The following is a 14,222-nucleotide window of genomic DNA, read 5'->3' on the forward strand; positions in this document are numbered from 1 at the left end:
ATCGGTCAAACACTGTGTTTTTAGTGTATCCTAGTGACCCTAATATAGATCTGACTGTGATCAGTAATGATCACTTACAGATACTATATAGTAGCAATGCTGATTAACGACAGTGATGATGCTAATCAGCAACCAATTAGTGACTGCAGTGTGGTGGGCTGGGTGCTAACTGACGCTAACTACCCAACGAAGGGCCCTAGCTAAATAAATTCCACAAAAAAAGATATCCATGACCGTAACCAACACTGCACACCAATCTATCTTTTTTTGGTGTGCAGTGTTTACAGTCATGTGTTTTTTTTTTTTTTTTTTTTTTTTTTTTTTTTGTGGAATTTAGTAGGCATTATCTCCATGACAATGATTTTATTGTTGCCCTATTTTCTAGTGTTTGGGGCCCTAGCTAAATAACTGGCCTAACTGTTAACACTAGTGATACTAAAAAAGTGACAGTTTTCACTGATCACTGTTTTTAGATCACTAGGATAGTGATGGGGGGTTGGGTGTCGGCGGGTGATCAGAAGCCCGCAGGGGGCAGATTAGGGCCTGTTCTGATGGGTAGGAGTGCTAGGGGGTGACAGGTGGTGATTGATGGGTGTCTCAGGGGGTGATTAGAGGGAAGGATATAAGCAATCAATGCCCTGGGGAGGTGATAAGGGGGGTCTGAAGGGTCTCTGAGGGTGTGGGTGGGGGTTTGGGTGCCCGCAAGGGGCAGATTAGGGTCTGATCTGATGGGTAGCAGTGACAGGGGGAGACGGGGTGATTGATCAGTAGGTGATTACAGGGGAGAATATATGCAAGCAATGTACTGGCGAGTTGATCAGAGGGGGTCTGAGGGCGATCTGAGAGTGTGGGCGGGTGATTGGGTGCCTGCAAGGAGCAGATTAGGGTCTGATCTGATGGGTAGCAGTGACAGGGCATGATTGATGGGTGATCAGTGGGTGATTAGAGGGGAGAACAGATGTAAACAATGCACTTGGGAGGTGATCTGAGGGCGGGTCTGCGGGCGATCTGAAGGTGTGGGCGGGTGATCAGGTGCCCGTAAGGGGCAGGTTAGGGTCTGATCTGATGGGTGACAGTGACAGGGGGTGATTGATGGGTGATTGACAGGTGATCAGTAGGTGATTACAGGGGAGAATAGATGTATACAGTACACAGGGGGAGGGTCTAGTGTGTGTGTGTGTGTGTGTGTGTGTGTGTGTGTGTGTGTGTGTGTGTGTGTGTGTGTGTGGTGATCAGGAGCCTCTAGGGGGCTGATTAGAGCCTAGCGTTGACAGTTAGTGACAGGGAGTGATTGATGGGTGATTAGGGGGTGATTGGGTGCAAACAGTGGTCTGAGGGGGTGATCGGGGGGGGGGGGGGGTGTCTGAGGGGTGCTGTGGGCGATCAGGGGGACAGGATCAGTGTGTGTGTTTGTTTACATACACAGCTTCCTCCTTCCCAGGGGAGGAGGCAGCCAGTATAATGCACTTTGTTAGCTTAACAAAGTGTATTATACATTTAGTAATGGCGAGATCGGGGTATTTGCAACCCGCCGGCGCTGCTAATTGGCCGGCGAGTTGAAGTTGTGGGTGGGTGGAGCCTAATGCCGGCGGATGCACGCACATCCCTGCGCGCAATCCCCGGCCAATTAGTCCCCCAGGTGCCGCCGCCGATCAGCGTTACACGGTCCTGGGGGAGCCACCTTGACGCCGCCCCTAGGTAGTGGGCGGTCGGCAAGGGGTTAAAGGGTACCTCCACTTTCATTCAAATTGATATAACATCTATCAGTGCAAAACAAACTATTTGGTTACCAGAAATTATCTTTCCACTTTATTCTGAAGTTTCTATAAGTTTGTTGTACTGAACTGGTAAAAGAAAAAAAAAACTTGAATGAAACGTACTTGAAAAATATAGCATACTTGAAACCTGAATGAAACGTACTTTCAGTCCCCTATACTTTCCTAGTGGTTTTGTGTCACCCCGAGCTGCTTAGGTACTCCGTTATACTTGAAACAATATATGGTTTGCTCTACAGGACTTCTCAAAACTCTCTATCTCCATTTCATTGGTTCACGGAATGCCCAGAAATCTGCATAAATCTGAAAATAAAATTGTAGGTATCCCAATGTCTGTAGCTTTACAGATTTTTGCTTTCACTAACCCAGAAACAAGAGTGGGGGATTTGATGCCATAGTTTTCTGCACACCCCCGCTCATCCCTTCCTTCCAGACTATTATTCTTTCTCTGACTCAATGGTTAAATATCAGGTATGTAAGTGGCTGACTCAGTTCTGACTCAGACAGGAAGTGACTACAGTGTGACCCTCACTGTTAAGAAATTCCAACTATAAAACACTATCCTAGCAGAAAATGGCTTCTGAGAGCAAGAAAGAGATAAAAGGGGAATTTCTTATCAGTGAGGGACGGTCACACTGTTGTCACTTCCTATCTGAGTCAGGACTGAGTCAGCCACTTACATACCTGATATTTAACTATTTCAGGCAGAGAAAGGAAAAAAAAAGGAACACAGGATAGTTATATGTATGCTAGGCACTGTACATACACTTGTCTATCTCATCATGTCACATGTCACTTTGGGCATCCTTTAAAGGGGTAATTTGGCAATCCTGCTTTGACAGTGATACAGATGTGCACCACTTTCTCCTGAGCTATGTGCTTTGGCCTCTGTGTGGGCTGTGGCTAAGTGCGCCATTCATGCTTCCTCCCATCTTACTACCACAGATGGGGCGCTTGGCATAGACTGTCACTCTTTTGGGAGGTGGGTATAATGGGTGTTGTTTCAACAGACTCTCTGGAGAAGTACACATGGTCAATGAGAACCAAATAATGATGGCTTGCATCAAAATCAGCAGGATATGCATTGGGTAGGCCCAGTTTGAAAAGGTGAACAATTTGCATTAACTGCGCTTGCAGACCAGAATTATTTCCATCTCGTTGTCCAGCTGTATTAAGTATTGCAGTTTGAAGTCTGTCTCTCAATGGAAGAGGAGTGCAGGAACTGGGAGTCATAATTGTGGCATAAAAGCCAAATGTAAGGTAGTGTATGAGCTTGACCAGTCTGCTCATTATTGGTATGTTAAAGCACAACTGTAACAAGAGGGATATGGAGGCTGCCATGTTTATTTCCTTTTAAACAATACCAGTTGCCTGGCCAGGCCTGCTGGTCTATTTGGTTGCAGTAGAGTTTGAATAACACCAGGAACAAGCATGCAGTTAATCTTGTCAGATCTGACTGTCAGAAACACCTGATCTGCTGCCTGCTTGTTCAGGGTCTATTGCTAAAAGTATTAGAGGCAGAGGATAAGCAGGACAGTCAGGCAACTGGTATTGTTTTAAAGGAAATAAATATGGCAGCCTCCATACCCCTCTTGTTACAGTTGTCCTTTAAGCTGCATAGGAACAGATTGCTGAAAGGATGCAGTGATGATATGGGAGTTGAGACCATCATGTGGGGACTGATTTGCTTGGCTGACTGACCTGTACATCTGAACAGGTCTGTGGAGTTGATATAAAAATCATCCAACTCCGACTCAGACTCCTCAGTTTAGGAAACCTCCGACTCCAGATACCCAAAATAGCTCCGACTCCTCGATTCTGACTCCTTAGTCAAATACTGTGGATTTGGTGCAAAAATCGTCTGACTCCGACTCCTCAGTTTATAAAACTACCGACTCTGACTCCAACTCCCACTCCAGAGCCCTGCATCTGAAGAGAATTTCAAGGCTGTTTTTCCTGGTCAGGTAGCTGTATGGAACAAGAAATAAACACAAGTGTCTTGAAAACTGATGGAGAGTACTGAACAAACCCAAAACCAGTATGGTGTATTGTCTTTTGCAGGCACTATCACTGCAGCTATATTGAATCATGTTGTCATGAGCTCTATTAGCATATAGTGATTTCCTCTGTGGCATTATGCATTGATAGCAACGTGGCAAGTTCTTGGTTAGTTCTATGCTTGTTTCAGCGCTACACACACTTTTTATATAAAATTATTACTTCTTGTTTCTGGTTGAAGTGTATAAGTACACTGACAGTCTGACAGTTCAGTGAAGAGTGAGATTTGATTGACTGACCAAATAATTACAAAGTTTATTATTGTGTGTATTTATAGTGATGATCATCCAGTTCATTTTTTGCCTTTTTATAGGCACAATGCACAAAGCCTGAATGTGGGAAGTGGCGCCAGCTCACTAAAGAGATCCAGCTAACAGTGCAGATGGCCAAAACCTACAGATGTGGCATGAAGCTCAATAACTCCATTAAGGTCATGGTCCTTATTTGAGTTTTTATACATTTAAAAACGTATATAATATATGTTTAGCAAATGCCAACTGCAACCTGAATACTTTAACCTCCTTTTCTTTCATTGCCTTCCATGTTCTACAGTGAAACTATGATAAAATGTTCTATTTCTCAGATAATAGTCATCATAAATAACTTTTATATACAGTAATAGCAGTGCTTAATCCACAAAAATGAAATGAACTAAAAACTAGTTATTTGTGCTGCTGCTGTAAAGCAGTCACTATATTTTTAAAAGCAGACACACATGTTAACTTTGGGGTTGGTAAGTACAAATTAGGTTATACAGAAGTACTATCTTCTACATAAACACTCCCCGCAGCGCTGTTGAAAGTCCACTGAGAATGCTGTGCACATTCAGCACAGAGGTGTGGTCTATCACCCATAAACCTGGTTCAGGTTGTGCATGAAGAGTGTGTAATAGAGGAATAATCGCCATGGACTAGTTTTGATTTCAATTTAACAGCTACTCTACAGCTATATCCTAAGTTTAGTTAAAATGCATCTCTGGTGTACCTAAAAACAGAGAGGTACACTAGTGTCCCAACATGTTGTCTGTTTAATAAGATTTACTGGAACCTTGTAACACAGGTCTCTGTCCCGGAAACAGTAAATTTGGGTGCCTGAGGCAAGTGGACAAAAAGGGTGCCGCCATTCACTCCCATAATAAATATCGTTTAATGGGCGCCCAACAGGAAAAAAAGTCTCCGGGCGCCGGAGAAAAATAACGTTGTACAAGCGGCGCCCGGAGACTTTTAATGTTTTATAACTGCTTCTCATGATTACACATTATTTAATGATTTATAATTTTTTACACATTATTTTTAAGCGAAAAACAGTACAATCTTTTTTAAAACATTATTTTTAAACGAAAAAACAGCACAATATTTTTTTCAAACGTTATTAATGCTTATCACAGGGGGGTCTTAGGTTTAGGCACCACCAGGGGGGTCTTAGGTTTAGGCACCACCTGGGGGGTTTTAGGGTTAGGCACCACCTGGGGGGTTTTAGGGTTAGGCACCACCTGGGGGGTCTTAGGGTTAGGCACCACCTGGGGGGGGGGGTCTTAGGGTTAGGCACCACCTGGGGGGGGGGGGGTCTTAGGGTTAGGCACCACCTGGGGGGGGGGGTCTTAGGGTTAGGCACCACCTGGGGAGGTCTTAGGGTTAGGCACCACCTGGGGGGGGGGTCTTAGGGTTAGGCACCACCTGGGGAGTCTTAGTGTTAGGCACCACCTGGGGGGTCTTAGGTTTAGGCACCACCATGGGGGTCTTAGGTTTAGGCAGCACCAGGGGGTCTAGGGGTTAGGAGTAGGTACAGGGAGGGTTCTGTATGAGAGTAGGGTTAGGTATAGCTTTAGTAAAATTCTTATTAATCTTTTATAAAACGTTATTATACATTTTACTTTTTAAACAGGGAAGATTAACGTTTTTGCAATTGCCGATTTCATACACATTATTTAATGATTTATAACTTTATAGAACATTATTTTTAAACGAAATATAGCACAATTTTTTTTTAACCGTTATTCATGCTTATCGTTTAAAACCCTGCGCCCTTTTTCCCGGCGCCCTTTTTTTTAACGTACGCCTCTCTCCTCCCCCCTTACAGACAATGGCCCTGGCCTTTTCTATATATGATATTGAAAAAGTAGAGGCCTTTTTCTGCAAGGTAGCAGGGCCACATGCCGGAACCCGGCTGATATAGGGCTCCTGTGAATCTTACTATACAGATGACATGCTGGGGCATTCACATTGGCAATGGCAGGCCATGATGGCTGACAAGGTAGAGTGTCAGCTTCCTGACCAGGAGATTTTCATTCCCAAAAGCTGATGCCATCTTAATACAGCTTTAAAATTCCTAAACTTTGGTAGTGATGAAATGGGTTCTTTACTTTAAAATACTTTTATACTTAATAAAATACCTTTATACTTTGAAATACTTTAATACTTTTATACTTTCAGCCAGCAAAATTGTTATATGCAAATTAGAGGAGTCAGAGAGTCAGTGGAATCATAAAAGAGTCTAAGTTGTATCATGTGGCACTGAAAGCTTTGTCTGTCAACAAAATATTCATTTATGCAGGCCATGCAGACCAGCTCCTCCACTGTACAACAGCTCTGATGTAGACCATCTGGGCTCTTTGGGGTTGCTGTGATTTCCTGCAGCTTTAGGACTCACATAGACATACTGCTGACCATACATGAGGATGCTCACTGGACCTGTTACTGGTTGCTTAGACAATTTAGTATCATGCTGGTGGGGAGGTTCTGGTTGTGGTTGATGAAGAGCCTGGTGTGGTGGTGGGCAGTTAGGAATGTGGAATGCAATTATCTATCACAGCTGGCACATTATGGTTAGTTTTTTTTTTTTTAAATTACTTTCATTCAGGTTTTGGTTGTTGCAGTTAACTTTAACATGTATTTGCCTCACTGATCTCCTTTTAATTCTTCCTATAGGCTGAGGGGTCAGATCAGTGCTCTATGCCGGAGGACCTGGTAAGTTATAAAATGTTTGGTTGTGAGACAAATCTAATATGGGCTTGACAATTTTATATTTGTTTATAAAGGTTTATCTGTTATTTGCATATATCTGACTTTAAGCACATTAAATGGTTAGATTTCCAATTAGGGGTTTCTAAGGATTTTAGGTCTATCTTTTGCATATTAAAATGTAGAGAGATGTAGAGGGGGTTACAGCTGTTGGACGTGTGGCTGGTACTGCCTTTGGTGCCTATGATAAAAGCCGCATTTTGCGGCATGATAGGGAAATTTGGGCGCACAGCGGCGGCCGCTAGCATGTGCCTCAGGGTGCCGAATTTTACCTTCTTTGCCACAAATTGCGACTTTTACAATAGCTATGCAATGCCGCATTGTAGTTATCTGCATGCCATTTCTTTTTCCACGAGCATGTCCATAGCAAATGGCCCCTCTTGCCGCTAATTGGGCGCCTCTGGATGCCGAAATTTACCTTCATAGCCGCATATCCCGGCTTTGTGGAAGAGGGGTGTTAGCTTTTGGGGGGGGGGGGATTTAGGGTGGTGTAGGTTTAGGCACCAATAGTGTGTGTGTGTGTGTGTGTGTGTGTGTGTGTGTGTGTGGGGGGGGGTGTCTTAGGGTTAGGTACCACTAAGGTGGGGGGAGTTAGGGTTAGGCACCACGGGGGGGTCTTAAGATTGGGCACCACCGGGGAGGTATTAGGGTTAGTCACCACTGAGTGGGGTCTTCTGGTTAGGCACCACCAGGGAAGGGTTCTGTGTGAGACTAGGGTTAGGCTTACCGATATTTTACTATCAAAATCCAGTAGTAGAATATCGCTAACTTTAGCGGTGTTTTTCTACAGACAATCACATGCGTCTTTATTTCATGTATACGTGGCTTATCCAGAGAGGACTTATTGACTTGTTGCAGTTAATCCGTAAAAATTGCTCAGACACACCAATGGAGAGGCAGATGATAAGTAGATAATCAGACTAAGACTCATTCCTAAAATCGGCCAACGGAACGATCGATGGAATGATCATTGGTCGTCGATCCAAACCATTAACAATACATGATTGATTATACAGTCGATCATTCGGTAGATTGTGCTGTTAATGGGCACCTTTATAGTACCCATGTTGTTGAAAGGAAGTGTCATATTTTTTGAAGCATTGGGTAGGTCTACAGCAAATTGTCAGCGTATGTTTGTACGGTGTGTGGGAGTTGGATACAGATATACAGGAAATATTTAAATTACCGTATTTTTCGCCGTATAAGACGCACTTTTTCTTCCCCAAAATGTTGGGGGAAAAGTGGGTGCGTCTTATGCGGCGAAGGTACGGATTTCGGGATGCAGAGGTGCGCAGGGAAGCACTATATACATTACCTGCTCCTGCCGCCGCGCTCCTGGCTCCAATCCTGGCTCCCCGATCCTCTTCTTCCATCTACCGCTGCCCGCTGCTGCCCCCGCCAAACATCGCTGGCCGGTCTTAATTAGCCGCAGGGATACGCTATCAGCACACCACGTGCCGGGGTCACGCATGCCACGGAACGCTGGCCGGTCCTAATTAGCCGCGCAGGGATACACTATCAGCACACCACGTGCGCCGGGGTCACGCATACGCATGTGTGACCCGGCGCACGCTGATAGCGTATCCCTGCGCGGATAATTAGGACCGGCCAGCGTTGTTCGGCGGCATGCGTGACCCCGGCACGTGGTGTGCTGATAGCGTATCCATGCGGCTAAGACCGGCCAGCGATGTTCGGCGGGGGCAGCAGCGGGCAGCGGTAGATGGAAGAAGAGGATCGGGGAGCCAGGAGCGCGGCGGCAGGAGCAGGTAATGTATGTGTACTCACACTGCCTGCACAGGGGGGCACACGGACAACGGGGCCACAGGCACAGGGGACGCTGCCACAGGGGACACTGCCACAACAGGGGGACACTGCCACAACAGGGGGACACTGCCACAACAGGGGGACACTGGCACAACAGGGGGACACTGGCACAACAGGGGGACACTGCCACAACTAGGGGACACTGCCATAGGGGACACTGCCACAACAGGAGACATTGCCACAACAGGGGGACACTGCCACAACAGGGGGACGGGGGACACTGGCACAGGGGGCTGCAGGCAGAACAGGGGGACACGGCAGGCAGAAACGGGGGGCCACGGCAGGCAGAACAGGGGGACACAGCAGGCAGAACAGGGGGACACAGCAGGCAGAACAGGGGGACACAGCAGGCACAGGGGGACACAGCACATAACACTGTCCCCATATGTGGTGTAATAGTATGTAATGTAACTGGAAAGGGGGAGGTAAAAAGTCCTTAAGACACCCCTGCATCATAGACACACCTAGGTTTAGTTTTTTCTTTTTTTCCTGATTTTTGCCCTCTAAATCTGGGTGCGTCTTATATGCCGGAGCGTCTTATACGGCGAAAAATACGGTATATGCTGCAAGTAACATTTAATTCTGCCACATTTTAGATATATTCTAGAAAAAAATGTAAAATATTGTGTTTTTATTCACTGGCAGAGAGTATCTGAAGTATCCACTCATCAGTGGTATTCAATGCTCATCCTTCCACCATTGCTGAAGGACAGCCCGGCAGCCACACTGTTGGCAGCATATTATCCAGACTGTGTGGGTATGAGTCCATCCTGCACCAACACAAACCGTCTTCATGTGGAAGGAAAAGTAGAGGAAAGCAGTGGCGCCAATTCTAATGCAACTGGTGAGTACCCCCTTATCCTTTCACTGCTTTATCACATGAACCATTACAATAAGTTTAAAGCGATCATTGTACATCTTATTTTGTGGTCGACATGCTGCATGCTATGCTACCGTAATGTGTACATTTTAAAATTGGCGAGGCCAAACTTTGGGGCAGGGTGAAGCAGAAAGACTGTTCACCCTGCACCTGACTGTCTGGGTTGATGTTGACGAGGGGGAATGCTATTCCCCCTCCGAGTTGTGGAAACCTGGGGGGGTTCTTGGGTTAGTGACGTAATTTAGGCCCCGGTTATTGCCAGAGGCCGAATTACCGCTTTTTTCTTTCTCTAATTTGAGCTACGGCAATTGCCTGCAGCCAAACTAGTCACTGAGCGCCGCTATAGCCGTAATTTACATTACAGCCTATGACGGCGCCCAAATCATCGGCGCAGCTCTGCACCAAAATTATCTGAGCCGCACCGTACCACCTTGTCAGCATTCGCATGTGTCACTAATACAACACTTCTAAGCCTTAAACCCTGTACACACCCTAGATGACACTCGGCCAAGGCGGGCGCTAACGACCACTTCTGCTGAGGATCCAGTGTGTGTACAACAGCCCCCTGACACCTCGGCCTGCAATGCGCCCAGCTGATCAAATTGGCCACAAACCTTGTTCTCTCCACTTACTCCATCCCCATGTGACGTCTCGCTGGGGTGCCGCTCTGTCGTCCCTGCAGGTTAGCGATGCATTTTTACAGTGTCCATCTCCTCGCTGGTGACTTTCCTCGTAATGGTTTCCATGGTTAATGGTATTTGTTGGAATTGTTGTATTTTGTGCATCGCTTCACTTAGCCCTGTGTATGCCAAGCCCAATTCCAGGCACGACCCTGTCATGCTTGGCGAAATAAAAGATTCTGATTCTGACATGTGTATGGGCCTTAGTAGATCCCTGATATCTATCTGATGTGTTTAGGAACATTTTTTACTAGGAACAGATTTCCAATAGATTTCAGTATGAAATCTATTGAAAATCGATCTGATGGCATTTTTTTTGCCATCAGATTTCCATTAGGTCCAATGCAAAATGATAAGCCATCTCAACAGATTTCCCTAGATTTTCCCAGGGCTGTGGAGTCGGTCCAAAAATCCACCGACTCCGACTCCTCAGTTTAGGATTCCACCGACTCCGACTCCTCTAATTTGCATATTACAATTTTGTTGATTAAAAGTATGTAACATGAAATTCGTCTCTTAACTGCCAACGCTTAGGAATTTTACAAGACAACTGAAGTGAGAAGGATATGTAGACTACTATATTTATTCCCTTTAGACTAAAACTAGTCCTTGGTAAGAGTACTTGTAAAAGGTACAAACCGGAACAAAGAACATCTATCAGGCCCTAGGCAATGTAAGTGTGGGTGCATGTAAGAATGATGTGCAGGTACTCTGCAGGGGAATGAGGAGATTGTAAACAGACAACACCTCTGTGTTCAATGTGCACAGCATTCTCAGTGGATTCCCTGCAGCTCTGTGGGGAGTGCATATGTAGAGTATAGTACTACTGTGTAACAAAGTAAACCTGAGACAGATGAAATTAAAGTTTTATTCATACCTGGGGCTTCCTCCAGCCGCCTTCAGGATAATCAGTCCCTCGCTGTCCTCCTCCACCACCTGGATCTTCTGCTATGAGTCCAGGTACTTGAGCCAGTCAGGCGTAGTGCGCATGCACACACTCCGCCGCCAGGAGCATACTACACCTGTGCAGCACTATTGCGCAGGTGCAGAATGTTCCTGGCTGTGGGAGCGGCATGCGGCCGGACAGCACTGACTGGCTGAATTACCAGGACTCATAGCAGAAGATCCGGGTGGTGGAGGACAGTGAGGGACTGATTAGCCTGAAGGGGGCTGGAGGAAGCCCCAGGTATGTATAAAACTTTACTTTTCATCCGTCTCAGTTACCCTTTAATTTGTAGTCCCCAAACCAAATTTTAATAACATATCAAATTATTTTATTTCATCAGCAAAGGGAGTGCATACATTTGCATAAATCAGCATCAATGCAGAATTATTTCCATCTCGTTGACCATCTCTATTAGTGACATAGCTACACATCAGGCTTTTTTTCTTACAGCATAGATGTTATTTAGTATATATGTTACGGCCAGAACCCGAAGTTTGGCCACTTCTAGTTCTGGCCGGCCACTTCGGGTTCTGGCCGGCCAACGCGCGAAGTGGCCGCTGCGCTGCGGCCAATGTTAGAAATGGAATGATTCCTCTGAGGTTAATGTATCTTCTGGCCGCAGCGCAGCGGCCAAACGTATAACAACTTAGTGAATTTATTGCAATTCAGCCGGCGGCAATGTAACAATTCAAGCCGCCGGCTTTTTTTTTTTCTACCTCTCCCTCCCCCCCCCCCCCCCGCCTCTCTCGCTCTCCTATAGGCCGCCGGCGGGGACACGCGTGTCCCCCCGGAGTCGTTCGTCGCGGCAGGGGGATCCTGCTGTTCTTGCAGAGCGGGTGCTGGCAGAAGCAATGTCTGCAGCCTCCCCGCTCTGCTGCCCTGGCGCCACGAACGACTCCCGGGGACACGCATGTCCCCGCCGACTGCCCATAAGAGGAGAGAGAGAGGCAGAAAAAAAAAAAGCCGGCGGCTTGAATTGTTACATTGCCGCCGGCTGAATTGCAATAAATTCACTAAGTTGTTATACGTTTGGCCGCTGCGCTGCGGCCAGAAGATACATTAACCTCAGAGGAATCATTCCATTTCTAACATTGGCCGCAGCGCAGCGGCCACTTCGCGCATTGGCCGGCCAGAACCCGAAGTGGCCGGCCAGAACTAGAAGTGGCCAAACTTCGGGTTCTGGCCGTAACATATATAAGAGATTCCTGTGTACACATCATATATACAGTCACAATCAGATATGTATATCTGACCTTAAAAATACGGGGACTGCTTTATTGAAGCAGCACAAGTAACTAATTTTGATTGGTTTATTTCATTTTTGTGGACTAAGCACAGCTATTACTGTATATATACATTATTTTTAATGACTATTATCTGAGAAATAGAACATTTTATCATATTTTCTATTTTAATTACAGTTACAAATTCATTAGGAGTTGGAGTCGGTGCATTTTTTCCCGACTCCGACTTCCGACTCCAGGCACCCAAAATTGCCCGACTCCACGACTCCGACTCCACAGCCCTGGATTTTCCAGCATGTCAGATCAATTGAAATCGGCCGCAAATCGATCGATTTGCGATCGATCGGCTTATAATCGGCTCAGTGTATAGGCCCATACACACGTCGGATTTCCGTGAACGACGGGTTGATTGAACGTCCCGTCGTTCAGTCGTTCGCCTGCTAAATCGGGTGTGTGTACAGACTGTCGTTTGCTTGATAAGAGTGAGTTTGAGCGATCCGCCCGGCGATCGTTCACGGAAATCCGACCTGTGTATGGGCCTTATGGGCACCTTTACATTTTCTGTTAGATTTTCTGTAATCAGATTATTTTCTGTGGAAACTGGTCATTATCTCTGGTGCATTGTCTTCTGGTTATCTCTTGCTGAGTAGAACAATGCCTAATTGCTAGGCAGATAGATGGTTAGCTAGATAATTTCCAACAAGTTGGAAATGATCTATCTGGCAGGTAAATCTTAAGGTCCGTACACACGCCGGACTGCAGGAAACGACGGGTCCGTCGTCACCTCCTGCTGGGCGTGTTTTCAGCAGACAGTCCGGCGTGTGTGTACAGTCTGTCGGCAGACTGATACGGCTGTTTCTGAGCGATCTGCCGGGCGGATCGCTCAGAAACAGCCGTATCAGTTTGCAGACACTGTACACACGCCGGACTGTCGCTGGAACGCCCACCCAGCGGAAGGTGACGACGGACCCGTCGTTGCCTGAAGTCCGGCGTGTGTACGGACCTTAAATTCTCATTTACACGGGTAGATGAGGCGGCGATGTGGCTTGATTGATAAGATCCGACAGGACGGATCTCCCCACCGCCGATTCCCTGCTCGTTCCCCGCGAGGGGACAATGGCAGGGAATCGAGCAGAAGATAAGCGGCGCCGGCGGGGACAATCGGGGAATCGAATCCGGCGCGCGAGCGGGGACGCGGAAGAGGCGATCCGGCGGCTAATCGAGCCGCCGCCCGGATTAATTCCCGCTCATCCCCGCGGGCGCTTGCTTATCTTCCGCTCGATTTCCCCGCTATTGTCCGCCCGTGGGGATCGAGCGAGGAATCGATCCCACGGGTCATCGGATCTGTCAGAAATTATCAATCGAGCCATCAGCGGCTCGATTGATAAGGGGAAAACGTATTGTGTATCCCCAGCATAACAGAAGATCTAAAGGGTCCCATACACTTAACGATTTTCCCACCGATATACAGCCAATTCGATCACTGTGATCGAATCGGCTGTGAAATCGATGCGCAAACGCTGACTGGACGATCGATTTCTGTCCGAAATCGATTGTTCCCGTGTGGAAAGTTTTGCTCTATTGACGGTGGGTTGGGAGTGCGTCGATAGCGGCGTTCGAATGCCCAACGACCGACTCTAGTGGCAATAAAATTTACCTTATCCGGCTGGCGCAAGTCCCCGCTGTCACCTTCCTTTCCTATTGGTGACAGCCTACCCACCTCAGTGGTTTTGAGCACACGGGTGTCGTGTTAAGGCGTTGTTCGCCATGAGGGATCCCCTATCTGTTTGTCTAT

General features: G+C 46.7%; 1 protein-coding gene across 2 annotated transcripts in view; it reads left to right on the top strand.

Annotated features, from left to right (window-relative positions):
- KDM1B (lysine demethylase 1B) overlaps positions 1–14,222 on the top strand; it is a 60,391-nt gene that overhangs the window by 15,135 nt on the left and 31,034 nt on the right. For both annotated transcript variants that reach the window (XM_068236954.1, XM_068236952.1), the window contains 3 exons: positions 4,147–4,263; positions 6,761–6,799; positions 9,323–9,521. In XM_068236954.1, the coding sequence (XP_068093055.1) occupies positions 4,147–4,263; positions 6,761–6,799; positions 9,323–9,521 (355 nt within the window). The remainder of the gene's footprint in view (positions 1–4,146; positions 4,264–6,760; positions 6,800–9,322; positions 9,522–14,222) is intronic.

Source organism: Hyperolius riggenbachi, chromosome 5 (genome assembly GCF_040937935.1).
Source record: "Hyperolius riggenbachi isolate aHypRig1 chromosome 5, aHypRig1.pri, whole genome shotgun sequence".
NCBI lineage: Eukaryota > Metazoa > Chordata > Amphibia > Anura > Hyperoliidae > Hyperolius > Hyperolius riggenbachi.